The 23,915-nt window shown below is 44.6% G+C and overlaps 1 protein-coding gene across 1 annotated transcript in view; it reads left to right on the forward strand.

Annotated features, from left to right (window-relative positions):
- Positions 1-23,915, forward strand: part of grin2bb (glutamate receptor, ionotropic, N-methyl D-aspartate 2B, genome duplicate b) — an 86,811-nt gene that overhangs the window by 56,398 nt on the left and 6,498 nt on the right. Inside the window, 9 exon segments of the mRNA XM_034294507.1 lie at positions 7,912-8,026; positions 8,230-8,438; positions 10,142-10,313; positions 11,421-11,574; positions 11,802-11,927; positions 14,285-14,514; positions 14,743-14,903; positions 16,337-16,524; positions 20,629-20,867. Of these exon segments, the coding sequence (XP_034150398.1) occupies positions 7,912-8,026; positions 8,230-8,438; positions 10,142-10,313; positions 11,421-11,574; positions 11,802-11,927; positions 14,285-14,514; positions 14,743-14,903; positions 16,337-16,524; positions 20,629-20,867 (1,594 nt within the window).

The raw sequence follows: 23,915 nt of genomic DNA on the forward strand, positions 1-23,915 counted from the left end.
CTCTCACCCCTCTCTCTCTCATCCCTCTCTCTCTCTCTCTCTCTCTCTCATCCCTCTCTCTCTCTCATCCCTCTCTCTCTCATCACTCTCACCCTCTCTCTCTCTCTCTCTCTCATCCCTCTCTCTCTCAACCCTCTCACCCTCTCTCTCTCTCTCTCTCATCCCTCTCTCTCCCTCTCATCCCTCTCTCTCTCTCTCTCTCTCATCTCTCTCTCTCTCTCATCCCTCCCTCATCCCTCTCTCATTCCTCTCTCTCTCTCTTGCTTTCCTGTTTCATTCATCTTTCCTAATTCATGTTGCTCCTTACTGTGTCTCTTTCCGTCTCCTCGCTATGTCATTCACTTCCACTCCCCTGCTTTCTCGTTATGAGCGCAGGTTGTTTTTTTTCCCCTACTGATAATAAGCTCTTTGACTAAGTAGGAAGTTTAATGGGAAGAGCTTCCATTCCGCTCCATCTCCTCGCAGAAAGCTTTGTACTGGATGTTAGACAGATGCCATCGCCTCCTTCACCCTGACGTTTCCAATCAGACCAGTTGTCTCCTTTCTCTCAGCTCTATCACACAGCCTATTTCTCCATCACAAGAGTTTCAATCTATATGTGTTGCTCTATTTGACTCATTCTGTCACTCTGTTTTACTTTCTGTCACTCTGTTTCCTCTCTCCAGTGCTATTTTGTACTCGCTCTGTTGCTCTGCTTTACTTTTCGTCTGTCTGTTTCTTTAACTTTCTTTTTCACTCTCTGTTGCTCTGTTTCACTCTGTTTCACTCTGTTGCTCTGTTCCACTGTCACTGTGTTTCACTCTCTGTTGCTCTGTTTCTCTATCGCTATTTCACCCTCGGTCCTAGTTCTGTTTCATTCTCTGTTTGTCGCTGTTTCCATCTTTCTGTCGCTCTGTTCACTTTTCTCTCCATCACTCTGTTTCATTGTTGTTCCACTCTCTGCCCCTCCCCTCTCGTACTTCATCATGGCAAACGATTAGTCCATGATGTACAATATAAACTGCACTTATTAATCCATGAACATGATTTTCTATTTCTCTCTGTCTCTCTTTTTTTTTATGACTAATTCACATACTATATGTCATTAAAAGGCCATTTGAACTATCAGTCAATATTCCATACAGTCCTGTATTTATTGAAATTCTGTCAGTCGGATCAATGCACTGTAATGCACAGAAATGCAAAGCCGTGCTGTGTCTTTAATATGCTGCTGTTTGTGTGGCCATGCGCTGTTCTCCATTACAGGGATGTTTCTTGACAATGCTCTCAATGTTACGTTCTTGTTGTTCTTAATTCAGTTTGGCGTTTTGATAATACCTAGGTGAGTTTTTCCAGTTACCTCAGCACGGCTCATAACTAGTTTGTATTCTGGGTCACGTTCAGTAGGAAGGACGTGGAGTGAAACAGGGAGGTACTCCTTAAATTAGCCAATAAGAACACTCTCATTTTTGTTTGTTTTATTTTCTGTGCTGAACACGACCCTGCTAAATGGACCGTATCTGTAAAACGACTGTAATAATAATGTAGACAGAAAGATAACCTTTAAAACTACTGTTGTAATAATGTAGACAGAAAGATAACCTTTAAAACTACTGTTGTAATAATGTAGACAGAAAGATAACCTTTAAAACTACTGTTGTAATAATGTAGACAGAAAGATAACCTTTAAAACTACTGTTGTAATAATGTAGACAGAAAGATTACTTTTAAAACTATTGTTATATTAATAAAGGCAGAAAAATAACCTTTAAAACAACTGTTATAATAATGTAGACAGAAAGATAACCTTTAAAACTACTGTTATAATAATGTAAGCAGAAAGATAGCCTTTAAAAATACTGTAATAATAATGTAGATACGAAAATAATTAGCTGTAAAACTATTGTTGTAATAATGTTGACAGGAAGATAATGACCTTTAAAACCTTAAGCAGCTTTGTCCTGGCTGTACAGTAAAAAGCCACTAGCATGTGCCTCTAGTAACGGTGCAACTGTAAAAGACAGACGGATGTGAAGTTGTAGTCTGTGCAGTAACTCACTCATCTACAGACTGAGAAGTTCAGAAATCCCACTCTCTTAAACCACCTACTGTAGCTGTGAATCAGCTGCTTTAATGTGAGCCCTCAACCTGTTCACATGATCCAGTGGTGTGCCTGTCATGCTGCGAGAGGCTGTTCCCAAATAGCAGCCTATTCCCTGGACAGCGTACCATATTTGGCCAGTGCTCTATGAGCTTTTTGAATGGTGGTGCACAATAGTGAATAAGGTGTCATTGGGGACTAACAGCACAAAATCCTTATTCAGGCAATACGTGTGGGGTGACAAATTCTATGCCATTTTACAGCTTGGTATGGTATTGTCCATATTAGTAACTGTTTTTTTTACAACTTAATATCTTCCTGTTCATTTTATAACACTAGTTTTATAGTTTGTTATCTTCCTGTTCATTTTATGTCTCTGGTTTTATAGCTTGGTGTCTTCCTGTCCATTTCATAATAACAGTTGTTTTACAGCTTAATATGTTCCTGTTCGGTTTATAACACAGTTTAGTTTCTTCCTGTCCATATTCCTTTAACAACACACTAGGTTTGTTAACTACAGTTGCTGTATCTTGACTTGAATGTAAATTCTAATTATGATTAATGGCATTTTTTTACAGGGGATTATATATATATATATTTCTTAATCTGAATTTCAAGTGGAAATAAACCCTAAAGGGCTTTATAAACCTTTAAACCAGTTCCTGCTGTATGGGACAATTCCTGGATGATCAAATCAAGACACAGCACCTATACCAGTTGTTTGTGCTTTTTATCCGTGTGAGTCCGAGGAGAATTCAGACATGGAAATTGATCAAAGGAGACATAAAAGTTCCATCAATACAGCACACTTACAAAATGACAAAAAGCACAGCCAATTACAGTAACATTCACTGTTTGCATCAATCTATTTATCTGTCCATTTAATGCAATGCTGGATGAACCCATTGATGTAGACTCAAGTGTATCTACTCTGCTCCTCCGTGGTGAGACAGGAAGATTGATCTGTCTAAACAACTGACAGTCTGAGTGAGAGAAATAGGTGATAGACTGGAGAAAAAAGATTCCCACTATCCCACTCTTTCATTTTCTCTTTCGAGCTCTCTTCTCTCTTCCACCTCTCTCTCTCTCTCTCTCTCTCTCTCTCTCTCTCTTTCTCTCTCTGGTGAGATTACAGTTCCCATGGCAACGCAGCAGATTGCTTGAAAATCACTGTGGTTGTGGGAACCATGGCAACACATCCCCATATGCTGGGGAGGATGTCTCTGTTGGGGCTTTTATTGACACTCAAGTCGTCACCCAACGTGACACGTATCACATTCAGACCAGTCCTGCGCCGCTCTCTACACACATGGCCGGCTCGGTTAACACGCGTGGCAACAAGTGGGTATTCCTTTGGGTGGCGGGCATTCCTGTCTTCTAATGTCAGATTGTCAACTGTTAACACCGCATCACTTACACCTGACCACTGTACAGGTCTTCACTTCTACACTATAGACATGTTAGGAAGACTAGAGGAGTATGGTGGAAGGTAGACATTTGTTATACAGCACGTTCAGTGTCTTTCTGTTGGCTGTGTCAGGTTCAGCCACAGACACACTGCGTAGTCATAGTAACAGTTCAGCGTATAGTAGGACAGCTCTGTTCCTCGCTCCCCCGTTTCATCACCAGTCAATTGTTTTATTCACCTTTGTTGTTCAATGAATCTGGTACATTCCCTCTCTCTCTTGATCTCTCTGTCTCTCTGTTTGAATCTCAACTCCACCCATTGCTGCTCCGCTCTCTGAGATAGCGCAATATTAACGTTTTAACTTCGATAGCCTATATATATAATAAATGCTACTTATATTATACCATATATTATACCAATATAGATCGCTGACTAGGTATTTGGACAGTGACGTCAGTTTGGTTGTTTTGGCTCTGCCCACTAGGGTGTCTCTGTTTTTACTGACTTTTTTGTCTCTTAAGACTGATTGTTGTCTAGATATCTACTCCTTTGTTAGCTACATGTTGAGAACATGCTGGGAAATCAATCAGTAGAGGGGGCTATTGACCCCCCTGAGTCTTTCTGAATAGTCACCTCAGGATACAGAAAAACACTCTACAGGTTAAGGGAAGCAAAAGTGTTTGGCTAAAAGGCTTCCTCTTATTAGGCAGGTCTGTTTATTCGTCATTAGTGCAATAGAGCTTCTAATGTCTAGTCTTTATTCAGAATTAGCATTTGCATTTTGAGTCGGCTGCTGGTGTCTGGCAATTATGATGCAGATGAATCAGAATAAATCGATTGGAAAGCATGGCCAAAACATTACGCGAGCCAAAATCAACCATTCAGTACATTAAGAAGGAGGAAGAAAGCATTGATTAAGTCAATAATGGCTAATTACCTGGTAGACCTAGGAAGTTCTCTATAGTGGATGACCAAATGACACTCACCGTAATAAAAAGAGGCTGCCACTGTAAGGCTACAACTATAAGGCTACCAGTGTAAAGGTTCCACTGTAATGCTACCAGTGTAAAACTACCAGTGTAAGGCTACCACTGTAAGGCTACCAGTGTAAGGCTGCCACTGTAAGGCTACCAGTGTAAAGGTACCAGTGTAAGGCTACCACTGTAAAGGTACCACTGTAAGGCTACCAGTGTAAATGTACCACTGTGAGGCTACCAGTCTAAGGCTACCACTGTAAGGCTACCAGTGTAAAGGTTAAATTGTAAGGTACCACTGTAAGGCTACCAGTGTAAATGTACCACTGTAAGGCTACCAGTGTAAAGGTTAAATTGTAAGGCTACCACTGTAAGGCTACCAGTGTAAGGCTACCACTGTAAGGCTAACACTGTAATGCTATCAGTGGAAAAAGAAGGATGAATTCTGAAATGTGCAGAAATATCTCGTCTGCTCAGATACCACTAAATGCCTCAAAACTCTTTGGATAGCATTTCAACGTGTAGAAGCACAATGGCTACAAACATCCGGAAATGTTCTTGATTGGTCCAAGTCAATTACCCAGCCTGAATCCAGTTTTACTTGATGCAGACAAGAATGAAGGCAAAAATACCCCCAGACAAACTGCTACTAAAGATGGCTGCAGTTCAGAAAGATACCCATGGTCTGGTGATATCTACTGGCCCCAGATTTCAGGATTCACAGCTAAGTGCACAACTTAATTTATTATAGCAACATGGTTACGTTCATTGTAAAATAAGAGAATTGGTCTGAATCATTTTGCAAGGCCCTGTATATATAAGTTTATTCCCTTTATACTCACACACATTAACACATACATTCATAGCTGTTTTAGTTGTTTTCACCAAGGATACCAATAATTGTAAAGGGCACAGTATGTATGTTTGCGTATGTATGTTTGTGTGTGTGTGTATATACTGTAAGAAATGTAATTTTTAGACAGTTATTTATTTCCCGGGCTAGAATTGTTTCTGAGGCCATGAGAGTGTTGCCATGGAAATGCGTGTGCCGTCGCAGCAGCCGGCCCAGGAGAATGTGAGAGAATGAGCGAGGGTGGCAGGTCGCGGGGGGTGGGGGAGGTGATTTGAGTTTATCTGGCGGTGGCCACACACTTGTTGACATACATATATGCTTATACTTATTCACACTGGCGTATTATACCTGAACTCTTCCTATACACTCCGTTTCATATTCTACTCCTTTCTCTCTATGCTTTCTCTCTCTCTTGCTCTCTCACTCTCTCGGATATGAGTTTTTTAACTGCCATGCATATGTTTTACAGATTCTCAAAGTGGGTCATCTGTGCTATAGCTAAACCAACCAAGCAACCTTGAGAACATGAAAGTATAGCTATGGCAGTTGACTCGTGGAAGGAGTTTGAAGTCAGAGTATCCGATTCAATACCTTCAGAGCTTCTTTCCATCTGTCTGGGTTGATACCAACACTGGTTTATACTAGCACCACATAGTTGCTTAGCTACCAATGTTATCCACTGTGGACGTTCTGCTTTATGCTACCGTTTCGTTGCTTATGTCAGCACACACATGACATGGTGCATCGTTTCCGGGGACCCGTTTTAGCTCGGCAGTGACAATTCTTGCAACCACTGGCCTAAAATGACGTGCTGCGTCTTTAACTCCCGATGTTATCACATTCACCGTATACACAGTTCGCCACTGTGTCGGACAGTGCTGCCTTTTCTGATAGCACCCTCTGTGGCAGGGCGGTTTCCTGCTGGCTCAATCGTGGTTGTTGGCCAGGGGAATGCGTTCACCTCCGGCCGCTCTCATGAGCATGCGGTGTGATGAGAGGCAGAACGGCTCGGACATTTCTCGCCCCCCGACTCTCCCCGCACCTGCATTGAAGTTGCTGTGACCAGGGTATTGTGAAATCGAAATAGAGAGGCGAGAAAAACGGGGTAAAGGGAGAAAAAAAACCCTGTGCCTGCCGCCTAGGGTGATCCAGCGTTCCACCACGCTGCATCCATTGCACAGATACTGCTGCAGCGCGTGTTCAGTTCTAGCCCACAGCTATTTCAGCACACTCTTTCACGTTGTCTCTCCCCTGTCAAGAGAACCTGCAACGCCAACAGGGAGAAGCGCGGAGATATATGAAGCAGGCAATTGCATTGATTCATACAGCACTACGCTTCGATCGTAAGAGATGGAGTAATAGCATGATCTGCATCAGCATGTTTTTAAAGCCAATTTACCATAAATAATACAAAAGGCATTGTAACGCACAGCTATAAATGCTGCTTATGTTTGACAAAGCCTATTATCTCCTGTCAATGTTCTTGAAGATCGCCCCTTTAACACACACGCGCTCTTTCACACACGCGCGTCCTTGCCTCCCCTCCCTCACCCATTGCTCCCAAACGCTCTCCTCTCTCACACGCATTGTCTCTCAGTCGCGCGTAGACACCCCACTCTTGTGTTGTCTTATTATTTTATATTTTTCACGAGCTCAGTCTTTCCTTTTTTTTCTCTCACTGTGCCGCCCAAATGTGTGCGTAGATTAATAACCAGGTCCAGCTGTCAAGTTGCTAGCGGGCCGAGTAACATGACCGAAGTGTATTTTGTTATCGAACCAAAACACCGCTGCCTGTGACACAGTAATATAAAACACTCATGGATCTGCAACACAAAGGACCAGGCCGGCTGCAGTAATATTGGGAATAATTCTTTTCAGTGATTTACACTGAAGGCACAGCTTGTCAGTGATGTAATGACGCCATGTCGTTGTGTGTCTCACTTGAAGGGTCCGTGCGGAGTAACCTGCACTTAAAAAAAAAAAACTGCATTCTGTAAAGGAATACAGATGCAATCTAGATGCGGTTTACGTAATCCAGTATATTTCTTTAGATGATAAACATGTCTTACTTTGAGGCGCTTTTAACGCCTTAACTTTGACAAGCCCTATTTAGAACACAGAGTGTACACACCACAGACTGTTCTGTTGCCCGTGTTTGCTCGTGTGAATGTGAATGCAGTTATTATAATTCACCCTGGAGCAGCTCATTGGAATAAATCACGTACAATTTAAGTGCAGTTTGTCATCATCAGGGTTTGTACTGGGTAATAACATGGTGATCTGGGTTCTTCCTGTGTACTCTTATACCAGTAGCAACATAGTGAGCAGTTCTTGGTTCTTCCTGTGTTCTCTTATACCATTAACAACATAGTGAGCTGTTCCTGGTTCTACCTGTATTCTCTTATACCAGTAACTACATAGTGAGCTGTTCCTGGTTCTGCCTGTGTATACATGTATCGGTAACAATATATTGAACGGTTCCTGGTGTTGCCTGTTACCTGTTCCCCAATAGGTATCTGCTAGGTAATTGGACGTCTTGTGAGTTATAGACTAAAGAATGATGTCCCTTGGTGTAGTAATCAGTGTTTCCTCTCAGGTATCTGATGAACGTGACGTTTGAGGGCCGCAACCTGTCGTTCAGTGAGGATGGATACCAGATGCACCCCAAGCTGGTCATCACCCTGTTGGACAAGGAGAGACACTGGGACAAGGTGAAGAGACGTCTCGCTCTCTCTCGCTCTCATCTCTCCGTGCTATGACAACCCCTCTGTTGTCCTCTCTCTCTCTCTTTGGGACGCCGCCGTACACACCGCACAAAACGTTCGTCCATCTCTTCTCCCTCCTCCTCTCTCTGACTCGTTTGCCTCCTGAGTTTTAACAGGCCGCTGATTATGTATGAACGTCTACCACACAGGTGGGCACGTGGGAGAACGGCTCCCTGTCAGTCAAATACCACGTGTGGCCCCGGTTTGAGTTGTTCTCCGACGGGGAGGCCCGGGAGGACGACCACCTGTCCATCGTGACCCTGGAAGAGGCCCCGTTCGTCATCGTGGAGGACGTGGACCCGCTGAGTGGCACCTGCATGAGGAACACCGTGCCCTGCAGGAAGCAGCTCAAAATAATGTAAGAACCGGGCACTTAAGACAGGGCTTACCGTTCTGCTCCGGACATCCAGTGTGGTGTTTGCGGCTCACAATTAAAAGTGACATGACTGACCTGAACGCGGACGCGCGCTGGAAACCTGTTTGGCGGAGGTTTCGTTGGTTAATTTGCTACTCCAGTCTCCGCTTCACCTCATTAACACCTTTCGGTTGTTTCTTGGGCTGTTTTCTTCTGTTGTTCTGTTTATTATTCCTCTGGTTACCGTTGGACTGGAAGGCCCTTCCCTCCTTGTGTTGAGTTTTACCCTGCAGTGTTGGTGCGTCGCTGTATTTGGACTTGGGATATCGCTTTTTAACAGGTTCTGAAAACCTCAAGGACGTCTCTCTTTAAAGTCAGAATCAGCAATATGGTTAGGGTTAGAGTGCCGGTCACGTCGACCGGCACTCTAGAACTACGGACTCCTATCGCTACTGAATACTGATGTCGACTTCTACTTACGCGTTACTCTACCGTTGTTTCCCAAAATCCTGTGGGAACTGGAACTGCAGACATCCAGGCCACTATTTAACACAGACATCCAGTTCTGATGTTGGGGTGGAGCAAGTCCACCTGTGTTGCTATGGGAGCAATACACATTTAATCGTTTTAATACCCCCGCCTGCAGTTAATCCGTTTCTTTAAGTCGTTTTTACACCCATAGTAAAGATAGCCGCAGGTTAAACCGAGAGGACGATGACCGTGGGTGGTTATGTTTATAAGAAACAAACTGTAGGCAGGTTCAGTGTTGTACTTCTTGTCTTCTGTCCAGATCTCCAGTCCCCCTTCTTTTATCTACACACACGCTCTTTTACGGCGTTACCCTTATTTTCTCTAATGGGGGTTGGTGCTTTTTATCTATATATCCATCTATTGCATCCTCTCACAAGCTCTTGGTCTTCTGATTACCTGTTCCCTCTCTCACATCACCTCCTGCTTTATCTGGACAATCTTGCTTTGATTTCTTGTTCTCATTTGGTTCCCTCTTCACTTGGCCTGCCCTCTCCCCACTTTACCTCGCCCTCCTATAATGGATTCCCCTCAATGGCGTCCTTTTTCTCCCACTTCTTTCCTCTGCCTGGCGCACCTGAACTCCCCGGAGCTCCTGGGCTTTCATTACTTGACCTTTCCCAATTCCTTTTGACTGTTCCATCCTTTCCCGCCTCCTCGTCTTTTCACCTCTTCTGTCACCGCTGTTTGTTTTAGTTTCCCCTCCGGTCTCTCCTGGTCGCCATGGTCACATCTTCCCGCTTTTCTTCCACTTTTAGACTGACCCCATTCCTTTTTCTGACCCCAGGGATCACTGAAATCCATCTGTGTCTGAGCAATGCGACCCAGGCCACCTGACATTTCTTGTCCTAGGTTGGTGTGAATTAAGCGCTATAATCAATGCGTGGTGTTAACCAGGTGCAGGGGCAGATCAGCCACTGGGAACGTTGAACAGAGTGGATTTAAGACATGAATATCCATATTTCATTGCTGTTAATTGCAAATCCCGCCTCCCCTCCCCCTCTCAGCGATTCTTTTTGCCATTCGGTGAGACTCGGACAGGTCACAGGTTTGGGTGCTAGAATTCAGACAGTACAGTATTTGTATTTCATTCTTATCAAAACTCGACTCCCTCCTTCTTATTCTCCTATTACCCTCTTCTCATTATTGTCCTATTTCTCTCTCTCTCCCTCTTTCAGAAACCAGACCGGGGACTCGGGCATCTACACCAAGCGTTGTTGTAAAGGTTTCTGTATTGACATTCTGAAGAAGATCGCCAAGCAGGTCAAGTTCACCTATGACCTCTACCTGGTCACCAATGGAAAGCATGGCAAGAAGATCAACGGCACCTGGAACGGAATGGTTGGGGAGGTGGGTGTTTCACCGTTCTCACCGTTTATATGACATTTGTGTGAAAAACATTTACCCTCATTTTACCTGGTAAGAAAAAAAAACAAAAAACATTCACATTCATACCAATGAATTGAGAGCAATTAGGTATGACTGCCTTGCTCAAGGACAGAATTCCTTTTCTTTTGTTACATTCTACAATGTAATACAGCCTTTACAAAGGGGATTTAAATAATTGTGTGCTTGTGTGTGTGTGTGTGTGTGTGTGTGTGTGAGTGCATGCAAGGCGCAAAGGTGGAGGGGGACGAAATGTGTAGATTTAGATTCTACAGAATGGATTAATGTGGTAGTATGAAGACCTGTTCTGTAGGAAGACACCCGGCACAATCAGACACACTGGCATGCATTTACAACTATTCACATCCAACTATATATCCGGCTAATGATTTCATTTGATAGGAGCGAGAGTGACGTCGTCAGGGGAGACATGCAGGGCACAATAAGAAGGGGTGGGTGAAGTGAGAGAGGGAAACAAACACAAACGAGGAAGAACGTCAGAGGGAGAGGAGGGTGGAAATGATGCTCATTCTTCCATGTATTTACCCTATAAACACTGCCTGCTGTGGCCCACTTGATTCCCTGCCCAAGGCCACACGTATTTTAGACTAAATATACCTGTAGAGGGGAGGGAGGGAAAGGGAGAGACAGGAAGAGATTGAAGGAGAGGGAGTAAAAAGGGATAGGCTTTCCTATTTGACCCTCTGGATCAGAAGAGATGTGGTGAGCTGCCTGGAGAGCAATTAGGGATAACTGCCTTGCTCAAGGACAGAACGGGGGATTATTATCTTTGTTGGCTCATGGATTCAATCTAGCGTGTCGGTTGCTGGTCAGATGATTTGTCTGGGCTACCTGCTGCCCCCAGGAGATAGGAAGGAGTGAGCAAGAGAGAGAGATGATGGGGGGTAATGAAGAAAAGTGTAGGGTGAGAGTAGGTAAATGAACGTTTTTGTTCAAAAGCAGACCAATTTCCAGCTGTGCAGTAACTCGACGTATTGAGATACAAAATGGTGCTGAATGAACACTGACCCCCATTGACCTCCCACTGACCCATCTCTCTCACTGACTCAGGTGGAGCAGAAGAAGGCCCACATGGCGGTGGGGTCGTTGACCATCAACGCAGAGCGCTCTGAGGTCATTGACTTCTCTGTGCCGTTCATCGAGACTGGGATTAGTGTCTTGGTCTCCCGTAGCAACGGCACTGTCTCCCCCTCTGCTTTCCTTGGTGAGAATCTAAGAAACACTGGCACTTGCTTTTGTTGAGCAGATGCTTCGTATACAGACAGAGGCAGACTATACCTGGAGGGATGATGTTGATGAATTTGTTTAATTTACCAGCCTCTGTCCCCTTCTCCCTCTCTCCCCATCTCCTCCCCTCTCCCCATCTCTCCTCCCTCTCTCCTCCCCTCTCCCCATCTCTCCTCCCTCTCTCCTCCCCGCCCCCCCTCTCAGAGCCGTTCAGTGCTGATGTGTGGGTGATGATGTTTGTGATGCTGCTGTTGGTGTCGGCGGTGGCTGTGTTTGTATTTGAGTACTTCAGCCCGGTCGGCTACAACCGCTGCCTGGCAGACGGACGAGGTGAGAGAAAGGGTCTACACACGTGCACGCGCATGCACACACACACACACACACACACGTACACACACAGAGAGACGTACACATAGAAAGAGGCAGAGGAGCCATCAATCGGTCATCCATCTCCAGGCTGGCAGCTGGCAGCGGTGGCTGCATTGTGGAAATGAAACACATTGAAAGATATCCCCGACAATATAAAGACACCTCACACACTCACTCTCTCCGCACCCTTTAAATGAAACACATCCAGCGTGCATCCCGAATGGCGCCCGATCCTCCATGCACTGCTCCGGTTTTCTGCCCAACTCACGGGTGCTGTGATCAGAAGTAGTGTACTGCACAGGGAAGAGGGTGTCATTTGGGACGCACACCTGGGTTGTCAGGTGGAATAATATAACAGGCGATGAAACCTATCGAATGTTATCATTTTTATTGCTTGTCATGACTGATCTGTCGTTGTTTATATACTGTAGTTTACTGCATTCTCTCTGGACACTATAATACCTATATTAAAACAATTCTAAAATAAACAACTGCAATGCAATCTGGGTATTTTTATTCTAATAAGCTCTTCTGCTAAACGAAACCACATTTCTGTCACGTTTGTGGAAAATAATTGTATTATTTTGAGCTATACATCATTTTTTTACGCTTTGGAATGTAGTTTAAAACAGTGAAATGCAAATAAATATATTCTCACAAGTAGTCTAAAAATGTACTTAATTCAAATAAATGTAGCATAAATTCTGCCCATCACTGCCAGTCTTGACTTTGAAGACATCTAAAGTATTGAGAAAAAATCTATGTATTAAGACTGATATAAATTTTTCCCACCCAGTTTCTTGAGATTAATGCATTTTATGTCGCTCTGGATAAGTTGGCTAAATTACTAAAAATGCCACAAGAACCAGCTGAGCTAAACCCTAGACGTCGGCTTGGGGGTGGGGGGTGGGGTGTGGGGTGTGGGGGGTGGGAGGTGGGGGGTGGGAGGGGGGTAATTGTGGTCTTCCAGTCTCAGGGAACTACCTACATCAAACATTTTCTGTAGGTCCATTATGTTCCAAACAAACAACGGAAACCAAAGTCTTTTCCTCCGCCCTCCGAATCAAACAATGTTCCCAACAGCCGTCAACACCCTCGAAACCACTTGCCTTTAAATCAACGCTTTCGTTTCCGCGGGAGCAGCAGTGGGATTCTATTTTATGCCGCGCTTCCTAACACTGGCTGGCTGGCTTCATATAATGCAACGGAATGCATTAACCTTCCACCACTCCAGCCCACTCAAGATAAAACCATAGGAGGCTTATATCCACACTGCTGTTGTGTTGTCGCTTTAAATTGGCGACCAGGGGATTGATGCGTGCGCACTGATAGGCCGGGCAGAGCTTAGAAGGTTAGATAAATGGTAGGTTATCACCGTGCCCCACACTGACACCAGCACCGCTGTCCTCCATCCCATTTACCCAAGTTACCGCTGGTAAAAATCAGAGGGTGGGGTGAAAGACAGTGAGAGGGGGAGAGGGGCGTGGAGAAGAGAGAGAGAGAGGGAATTAGTTGAAAGAGAGTGGGGGAAAGAGAGGAGGGAGGGAGGGAGGGATGAAGAGGGCCCAAGTGCGAGACACGGGGAGAGAGAGAGAAAGAGAGGTGGAGAGAGAGACAGGGAGAGAGAGAGACAGGGAGAGAGAGAGACAGGGAGGGAGAGAGACAGGGAGAGAGAGAGACGTAGAGAGAGAGAGACGGGGAGAGAGAGAGACGGGGAGAGAGATGCGTCGGTTCCTCAGCTGTTTACGCGCCCACGATATTATGATTTAATGACTTCCAATACAGGTTATGTAAGTGAGTGCGTGCAAACACACACACACGTACACGCACACACACACGTCTTCACACACAAACAGCATGTTGCATTGTGCTGTTTGTTCTGCAGCTGTAACATAATTGCAGTCTGTTGGACACCCATCCACCCCCACCTCCACCCTCCATCTCTTTCTTTCTCTCCGGCGCTCCCTCTTTCTCCTTCTCTCCCTCCTGCCCTCCCTTTGTCTCCCACCCCCTCTCTGGCCCTCTCTCTCCAAGTGTCCCCGGATGCGCATGCAGGCGGCCAACTGTTCTGATATTACCGCATCGGAGGCCTGCATAGCAGGAGCCAAAAAGCTTTGCGTCCCAATATTTCCCAGGGGGCTCACCCCTCGACTCCTTTTGTTCATGAACATTGGCAGGCCGGAACAGGAAGACAACGTCGGGACTGCTGGAGGAAGGGCTGTTGTATGGAGGACACCAAGCATCTAACCAGTCGAATCCCTGTTTCCCCCTCCCCCTCTCTGGTCTGTCTCTGCCCGTCCCCCTGTTCGTTCCCCCAGAACCCGGTGGCCCCTCTTTCACCATAGGCAAGGCCATATGGCTGCTGTGGGGCCTGGTTTTCAACAACTCCGTGCCCGTCCAGAACCCTAAGGGGACTACGAGCAAGATCATGGTGTCCGTGTGGGCCTTCTTCGCCGTCATCTTCCTGGCCTCCTACACCGCCAACCTGGCCGCCTTCATGATCCAGGAGGAATATGTTGACCAGGTGTCTGGCCTCAGCGACAATAAGGTGTGTGTGTGTGTGTGTGTCTTTGTCCGTTCGCCTGCCCTCCGGACCATATGTTTTCCAGCTAAATTCATTTCCAGTTATTCCTAAAACACAGCACTGGCCTATTGCCTGTCGATAGTATGTCCTGGAGGTTTTGATCCAACCTGGGGCCTCTTCTTCTTCACCAGGCTAAACCCTGCAATTTTCACTCATTTTCTCTCCCTGGAATGTCCTCTCTCCCACCCACAGTTCCAGAAGCCCAACGCCTTCTCCCCACCGTTCCGTTTTGGAACGGTGCCCAACGGAAGCACGGAACGGAACATCCGCAACAATTACAAGGAGATGCACGGCTACATGACCAGCTTCCACCAGAAGAACGTAGACGAGGCCCTGGCAAGCCTCAAGGGCGGGTGAGAGAAGGAGAGAGAGGGAGGGAGTGTGGAGGGGGGAGGGGGGAGAGGGAGGGTAGGGAGTGTGGGTGTTTAGCCAGCCAAGCCACTGCTGGTTGCTGCCTCCTGCCACAGATCCTACGCTCAGAATAGCAGCGAGCAGCAGCCCGGTTTGGGCTGTGAGCTGATCTGATCTGATGGTGACAGTCCCCCTGTATTGTCTTCACGAAATACGGACAGTTAAGAGCACGGTTGTGGCACGGATAAAAGCACAGGTTTATAGCACAGTTATAGCACGGTTATAGCATGGATTAGAGCTTCACAGAGCCAGCCATCTGGGAGGATTGTTCTTTTGGCTTGGTGGGGAGGGAAATGGTTTAACTGCTAGATTACCACTGACACTGTCCAATTATATTGTTAGTCTGCCAGAGATCAACACACAGTTGCCATGGGGCGTGGTTAGGCAGCAGTGATGTTGCGGGGGTAATAATTTGTGAGTTTGACACATTTCATTTATTGGTTCATAGTTTTTCCAAAAATCCACAGCAGTCGGGAAGAACTTGAGGCCCAACCTTTGGTTGCAGGAATCCTGTAGTGTGTTCAAGGTTTAACAAGGCTTTGAAAGTTGGTAATGCTTACTTAAAAATTTATTTTCCCTAATGAAAAATGTATCAGCCCCAGCAAAACAAAAAAAACGATACAACTATAATAACACTACACATTTCCTGTTCCTGCATGGTAATTGCCTTGCTGTAGGAGACTGACTCAAATGAACACTAGGCACCAGTTCCATAAGTCCTGTATAGATCACATCGTAACCCTCTTTCTGACCTTCAGTGATCAACAAGCTGTTAGAAATCAGCCGTTTCGTATAAAGTTTGAAATAATTATTGCATACACGGTTGTCAAGGGAGAGAGTAATTAAATTATTTATTGCGGCATTAGATAGTCTTGTTCATGAGGTTACGGACCTGGTCTTCCATACACAACCTCAGTTTCCTCTCACTGTAATTTTGGTTACAACCTGATATATACATTGAAAGGCGTGCTTACCTAGCAAAGATCAGGTTTCCAAGACAGTAACCCCCATGCCTAATGGTCAGTGTAAACATTCCTTTGGTTATCAGAGCGCAACCTACAGAGAGATAATGTAAACAGAGAGGTTTCTGTTGTTCTCATTATCTAGGCACATTCACTTCCAATGAAACATAAATTCACATTGTAGTTATTAATGCTCAGATTCCACAAGGCATAGTTGCCATCAACACCCATCCCTTCAATCACATGACTACGGCCAGGAGTTTGTCTAAGTCATGTGAGCATGACACACATTCACGAAATACTCCAGTCCCCAGTTGTCATTCAAGCAGTGCAGTTATGCTTCACCAAAATACTTCACCTGATGACTACTAACTAATTGGCAAACTGCTACCTTTCTTCCGTCTCCTGTTCAGTAAACTGGACGCCTTCATTTATGACGCGGCGGTGCTAAACTACATGGCCGGGAGGGACGAGGGCTGCAAGCTGGTGACCATCGGCAGCGGAAAGGTGTTTGCCACCACCGGTTACGGCATTGCCATCCAGAAGGACTCGGGCTGGAAGAGAGCAGTGGACCTAGCCATCCTGATGCTGTTTGGCGATGGTAAAACTCCAACTGGAACCTGGCAATAGCCTAGGGTATCCTGCTGAGAACCAGTCGAATGTTCCATTTCTGAGATGTATGTCTAGTTGCTTGTGTAAGCCACATACTGCTGTGTCCGGACTTACCAAAAAATAACCGCACAACCGTGTCATGTCTTTGAGGTGTGTGAATACATGTCACTTATTTCCACTATTACCATTGTAAATGGCTGTGCTTACTTCCTGCTTTGGTCTCGGGAACTCATTTCCCTAGTCTGGTGTTGCTGCCTCTCCAAATTTCCACTGAGCCTGGTTCTCAAGGCTAGTGCAATGTTGACGTCACCTTTCATTGCTACACCATTCAGTCTGTGTTTCAGTATGTGTAGCCATGCAGCCTATGTGGAGATCTGTGTTTAGTAAACGTATTGGTGTTTGAGTTCGACCAATGAACTATAAGTCTTGTGAATGCAACTAGACACCCGAATAAATCTCAGAAATTGAACTTCAGCCAAAACAGTTGTCTGGATGACGCTTCAACACGTAAAGTGAGGAAAAAATGAAGTCTAACATGCTGAAAAACCTCCCTTTAACCTCTATTGTACTCCTAACCTTTTACCCTTATCCTAACCCTAACCTTATCCGAACACAGAAGGAAACTGGTAAACTGCTGAGTTTCACTGGCCTAGTTTTCTTTTCCACGTGTCTAATCCATGTTCTGTTTGTGGTGCATAGGACACACAATATAAATACTGAGTAGTCCTGACAACACACCAGGATGGTCACCTTCCAGCCTCCTGAGATATGTTTTGTTAATACATGGAACCCCCCCACAACCACCCACCCACACACACACACAAACACACACACACACACACACACACACACAATGACGTGAATGGCCTTGGCATGTACCAGTTCCTAAGCTGTATGATAGATCAGTGCGGAGAGAACATTCACCTGGGATCCAGCCACTTAACAGGGATTTGGTCAAGATCACTCCAGGCGTTGACAGATCAAAGTCACTTAATAAAAGCGTAACCCTCAATCATTTTAAATACCTTAACAGTGTTTGACTGAGCATGCTGGGCTTCAACAATTTATAATATATCTAGTGTATGTATACCTAATTACTCGCTGCTTCGTGTGAACATAAATGGCTGGAGCGGATAGGTAGCCCAAATATGCAAATGTGTCTGTAGCTCCCCCATTACATGCACATTTGTCAGCACTGTATGTTGAGTAGAACTGAGTTCAAATGTCAGATCACAGGATGTCTCCTCAAATGTGTCATAATCCACATAACAGTGGGCTTTCAAAGCTAACATAGTGGGTGCTCAAAGCTAACATAGTGGGTGCTCAAAGCTAACATAGTGGGCATTCAAAGCTAATGTAGTGGGTGTCCAAAGCTAACGTAGTGGGCGTTCAAAGCTAACGTAGTGGGCGTTCAAAGCTAATGTAGTGGGTGTTCAAAGCTAACGTAGTTGGTGATCAAAGTTAACATAGTGGGCCTTCACAGCTAATGTAGTTGGCGATCAAAGCTAACATAGTGGGCCTTTAAAGCTAATATAAACTGTAAGGTTTGAGGGGAAACGCTTACCATTTCCCCTCAAACCTTACACTTGTTAGGGAGGAAGCAGAGGGTGCAGTCCACCCAACATGGTTACATAAGGAATTTGGATTCTGTGTGGGTGTGTGTGTGACTGTACGTGTGTGCATCATTTGATAATGGGAGAGCCAAGAATAGCGTCCTAGTTACAAGTGTCATCGTCTGGTGCATCTGGAGTCCATGCAAATAGCATCAAGTGTGGGCAGACATATTGTACCAGTGGACATATCACGCGCAAGGGGCAGGTAGAAGGGAGATCTAGGTCGACCGAAAGCGTCCTACATTTGAGGACCTCAAAGTCAACTGCCAACAATTTTTTTTCTTTCTCTTTGGTCTACTTAGTAGGAACTCTGAGCAGCCAGTCACGCACAAACTACTACAGCCCGGGCAGAGAGCTAGTCTGGCGAGCCACCACGCAGAGAGCAATTGATTGAGCAAACTGTTAAGTTACACAAGCGCAAGGGTGAATGGGAAATCCGAAATCCCCTTTGGTGAAAAACAGACTCCGGTGGCTCACATCAAACAAATCTCACTGGACGTGTCCTTCTCCCTCGGCACCACCGGGCAGCTCCGGTTTCAGGACGGGGGGGACGGGGGGGACGGGGGGACGGGGGGGGCGCACATTTTAACGTGGGACTGGGCGATCATATGACACCGTGTGTACTTGGTCCTGGGCCCTAGGGACTAGCAGAAGTCCCGTGAGGCTGTTGTTACCCAGATAGTGAGCGACTTGCATAATCAATTATTAATGAAGATGAGCTGTGACGGGGATGTGTAGAGGGGAGGTAATGCAACATGACACACTATATTGTTCATACCAGGAGCCATGCTGTTTGCTCCTGCGCTGAGTGTACGCAGAAATTTGCACATGTAAATACTCTTTTATTTAATTTTATTTATTCAGGGACACACATCGAGAATGGGTTTTCGTGTACAAGGGTGCCCTGATTATATAGTTGGGAAGAAGGAAAATACGACAGAAATATGACATAAAAATATTTTTTAACTAGGGCAATAGATTCAGAGACTGATAAGTTTACCAACAACAGAAACCAACAGCGGTCTTTTATATTCTAAAAGCATCACAGGTTTCTTTTGCTTGAGCTCTATTGGCAGATCATTCAACTTACAGCATATGTGCAGTTCATTTGACTTCCACACACAGACACACACATGCACAAACTTGGGGTGAGGGGGAGGCTTTGTCAGCAGGGATTTCTTTGGTCATATGCTCCAGCTCACACGTATTGACTTCCTGGGAGGACGAGCTACATGGAAAAAAGCGTAATGCCTTGGTGCAAATGCCTAGGAGAAAGGCTGTCACGATTTTTAACTCACCTGATATTGTTGGAAGCTGTTGCGATGAGACAGGACTGGAGATGCAGCAGGATATGACCACCTTGGGGGAGTGGTGGCATACCTTGTGATACAAATTGTCTCAGCAGTGTCCAGGTACTAGTGGAGTTGGTGTCAGAGGATGTTGCCTTGCCTTTAAGTGCTACACTGACCTCTTGGTTTGGCACCTGCAAGCTTTTTTGGGGTTGTTGGCTGGATTATGTGACCTCCAAGTGAATAGGTGGTGAGTACTTCCTGGCTGAGCAAACAGTCTGGTAACACGCACAATGGTTTGGCAAGATATGTTTCGTAGGATTATTTGATATATCTTGCACTCACTTATGGCTCCCAGTACCAGAGGCTAGCAAGCAACTCGGCAGCCTTATTGTACCTCCACTGTAACGGATTGTAGGCAGGGTGTTCGTTCATTTGGTTGGTGGCAAATATAGGAAGATGCCTCTGCTGAAGGAGAAACAAGCATGTGTGATTGACCTTCTCGAAAACCCATCTAAAGAAGCCTAAATATTGGTTCTGTGGATTAATTAAACAACACAAGAGCCCTTTGGCAGATACAGATCAGCACTGTTTATTGATGACTGTAGTGCAGTAGCATTCAACCCACAGGACACTTTATCTACGATCAAATATTGGAAGGATTTGAACATTCTGTTGGGATGCTTTGCTGGTTCTTGTACTGAGGAATGTGAGCAAGGCATCATTCATTTATCAGGTTATCAGGTGTTTTATGTTTTAAGATGTATTTGGTGAATGTACCAAATCCTCCGTAATCCCCCACAACCCTAATCTACAACAGTACCATAACCTGACACTGTCATATACCTCCTCAACATCTAACCTTTTAACAACCTTGTACCCCCACTACCTCTAACCTTATTATAACCTAATACCCTCATAACCTTATTTACATTACCTACCCTACTAACCCATATCAACAACCTATCCCCTACTAACCCATATCAACAACCTATCCCCTACTAACCCCTACCAATAACCTATTTCCTACTAACTCCCACCAATAACCTGTCTCCTACTAACCCCTACCAATAACCTGTCTCCTACTAACTCCTACCAACAGCATACAGTATCTCCTTCTAACCCTTACCAATAACCTCCTAGTACATATCTCCTAGTACAGTCCCTTTATTTCCTGTTGGTCCCTCCCAGGCGAGATGGAGGAGCTGGAAGCTCTGTGGCTGACTGGAATTTGCCACAATGAGAAGAACGAGGTGATGAGCAGCCAGCTGGACGTGGACAACATGGCCGGCGTCTTCTACATGCTGGGGGCGGCCATGGCTCTGTCGCTCATCACCTTCATTGCAGAGCATGCTTTCTACTGGCAACTGCGCTTCTGCTTCATGGGCTACTGCACGGGCAAGCCGGGCTTCACCTTCTCTATCAGCAGGGTGAGTTGACAGGGATTCAACCAAACAACCACTTCCTGTGCGTTTAAAAAGCCTATGCGGAGCTAATTAAACTATGCTAAGTTGGGCAGCAAAAGCATAGCTAAATCGTCAGGGTACTGTATTATTTGTATAAGCAAAGATAACACAACTGAAGAGCAAAGCAAAATAGACTATGTGAACGGAAATAGAATTTAGGTTTGTGGTACCTACACGCTCATTGATTCTAGTTGTACGTAGGGTTAAAAACGTAACCTCTTCATAGTGTTGATGTGTCTTTAAATGAGGACAGCTCTTAGAGTTTTTTATGTGGGTCATTTATTATGGCAGCGGTTGTTTTAAGTCAGAGGAGTTGTTTATGCACTGAAAAACAACTGCTTGAGGAACAATATTATTTGCATAATGGTACCTTTTATGAGAGGTGGAATGTTTTTCTTACTTTCACGCTCAATAAGCTCAATTATTGTTAATTTAAGAAATGTTTACCTGCTAGTGTTGAAGCCGAAGACACTTGTAGTCACCCAGTGTTTGCAGTTATATTTATACCTACCTGGGAGAACATTCATATTTCATCTTAATAATATTGACTCTTGAGTGTTATGAATAATACTCTATTATATCCATTGTCTTTTGCAAGCCTGACCTGCCTAAAGTCATTTTATCCAAACCCCACACCAGAGCTGGCGAGGACTTGACCGAATACTAATACTAGTTTTTCACGGAGAAAATGGACTCCCTACGGACATCAGCGGGACCATGATACGACTCCTGGCGTTTCAGAGACGTCCCAATGACTCATTTTGGTTCAAGCGTGCAGGTGTTAACGTTGTTTGTCATTGGCTTTACAGAATTCATGCGGATCCTCCCACGCCATTATCTATAGAGCGGAGGCTGCCTGCCAGACACACTTCATCCAATAGTCTATTACACATGGCCATGCCTGGGTTAGCACTCCAGTTGTGGAGGGACACAGGAAGAATGATTTGGGGTAGAGCCACGCGATTCTGCTCACATTTAGGTAGGAATAAAAGAGAGACAAAGAGAAGAAATCTACAGGGAGAGACGGGAAGAGAAGGATGGCAAGACAGAGAAAATGTATACACAGAAATAGCAAGGTGAGAAAGGGAAATGTAGAGTGCCTTTAGAAAATATTCAGACCCCTTCACTTTTTCCACATTTTGTTCGAAAAAGTGCACAGTACCCCTTAATGACAAGGGTAAAATAAGTTTTGAGACAATTTCTTGAAAATGGAAATTACGTTTAAAATAAGTATTCAGACCTTTATCCATAATACTCAAGTGCCCATTGATTATACTTGAGACGTCTCTAGAACGTGATTTGAGTACACCTGTGGCAAATTCAATTGGCTGGATGGAACCATCTAAGTTACTGGGCAAGAAGGCCTTGGTCAAGGAGGTAATCATGAACCCAATGGCCACTTAAGCAGAACTTCAGAGTTTCTGTGTTGAGGTAGGACAACCTGCCAAAAGGTCCACTATCTCTGCAGCCAGCGCTTGACATTAACTTTTCTGCTCACCAGCCACTGTGGCTAGTGGTTATCCAAAGTTACTAGCCACTCAGCATTTTCACTAGCCACGATTTTGTTGTTGGAGAATTTACGTTTTATTTGATAAAATCTGACTATGGTGTGCTACATCTTAGCCTGTCTTGTTCACTGGTTCAATCACTATTAGGTGAAGGTGGTACCCCACTATACCGGACACCCCTCTGTGAAATACTTTATATAATGTGGCTACACACTTGAAAAAGACAACTATTATAGTGTTAAATCTGCCCTGTTGTCCATGTCCACTTGAGCAGCTAATGCACACTAGAATGTCCTCCCTAATATCAACCAAAATATATAACATAAAATATATTAACATAACCTAGAACTATTAACATGTTATTTAAAAAGAAATATGAAATCACCCATGAGCTTTATAATTAATCACAGTCGCAGTCATTTTGTTATGCTATGTTCTTGTTAATATAGACTTGCATAAAAAACGTAACAGAGCTGTATATATTACAGCCTTGTCAAGTAATTTATTCCCCATCCTTGCCTTGACGCCACTTCGTTTAACTTCCCTGACTTCCATCAGCTGTACTAGGCTCGGCTGCTGTCGCTTATCCAGCGTCTTCACGTTCATATGTTTATATTGTTAGTAACTTAAATATGTTAATTATATATTTTTTTACTCTATATATTGCATATATAGCCTAATGTTTTTGGTGATTAGTACATACCCTAGTCTGATGGTCTTTTCACCAGACATCTTCGTTAGTCTCGCGATCTCTCTTTAAAAACAAATCTGTAATTTTAGGCTACTTGAAGTCACCAGAAAAGTTTATAAAAATGTTATGCGGATTAGATTTAATTTGAGGCTATTAAGTTTTAATGGAATATTTTGACATACTTGGATGTAAAAGAAAACTTGGATCCACTTGTTTTCCCGACATTACTCATCTCCTCGACCCGTGTGGTCCTGTATGCAAGGTTCCAGATTTCATTGACCTTCGTTCTCTATATGAGCGCAAAATCATGTTTCACCATGCCAACACACAGAGGCTGTGCGAGATTTTGGGAAGGCTGTTGGCTTTGAGCTTTGAATGCAGGAAAAACCCTGTGTATAGACATATAGATTGCCACCCGCCAAAGTGGCTTGTAAGAGTGACTGCGTTTAAATGCCACAGCCGAATTCTACCCGCATTTGGCGGGTGGGCGGGTGCCAATGTCAAGCCCTGTCTGCAGCACTCGAAGCTGTGATCACTGCCAAAGGTGCTTCGGCAAAGTACCAAATTTAGGGTCTGAATACTTACATACAAAAGATATTTAAATTATAAATCTAATATAAATATTATGAACGTGTCTTCTCTTTTGCATAATGTGGTATTGGGTGTAGATTGGCAAAAAAACTGTATAACACAACAAAATGTAGAGGAAGTGAAGGGGTCTGAAAGGGAAAAGCAAGGAAGAAAGCAAGATAGAGAAAGAGACTGATAAAGAGAACAAGAGAAGACATAATGAGCAGAATAAAAAGAGATATG

The sequence above is a fragment of the Esox lucius genome, chromosome 9 (genome assembly GCF_011004845.1).
Source record: "Esox lucius isolate fEsoLuc1 chromosome 9, fEsoLuc1.pri, whole genome shotgun sequence".
In the NCBI taxonomy this organism is placed as follows: domain Eukaryota; kingdom Metazoa; phylum Chordata; class Actinopteri; order Esociformes; family Esocidae; genus Esox; species Esox lucius.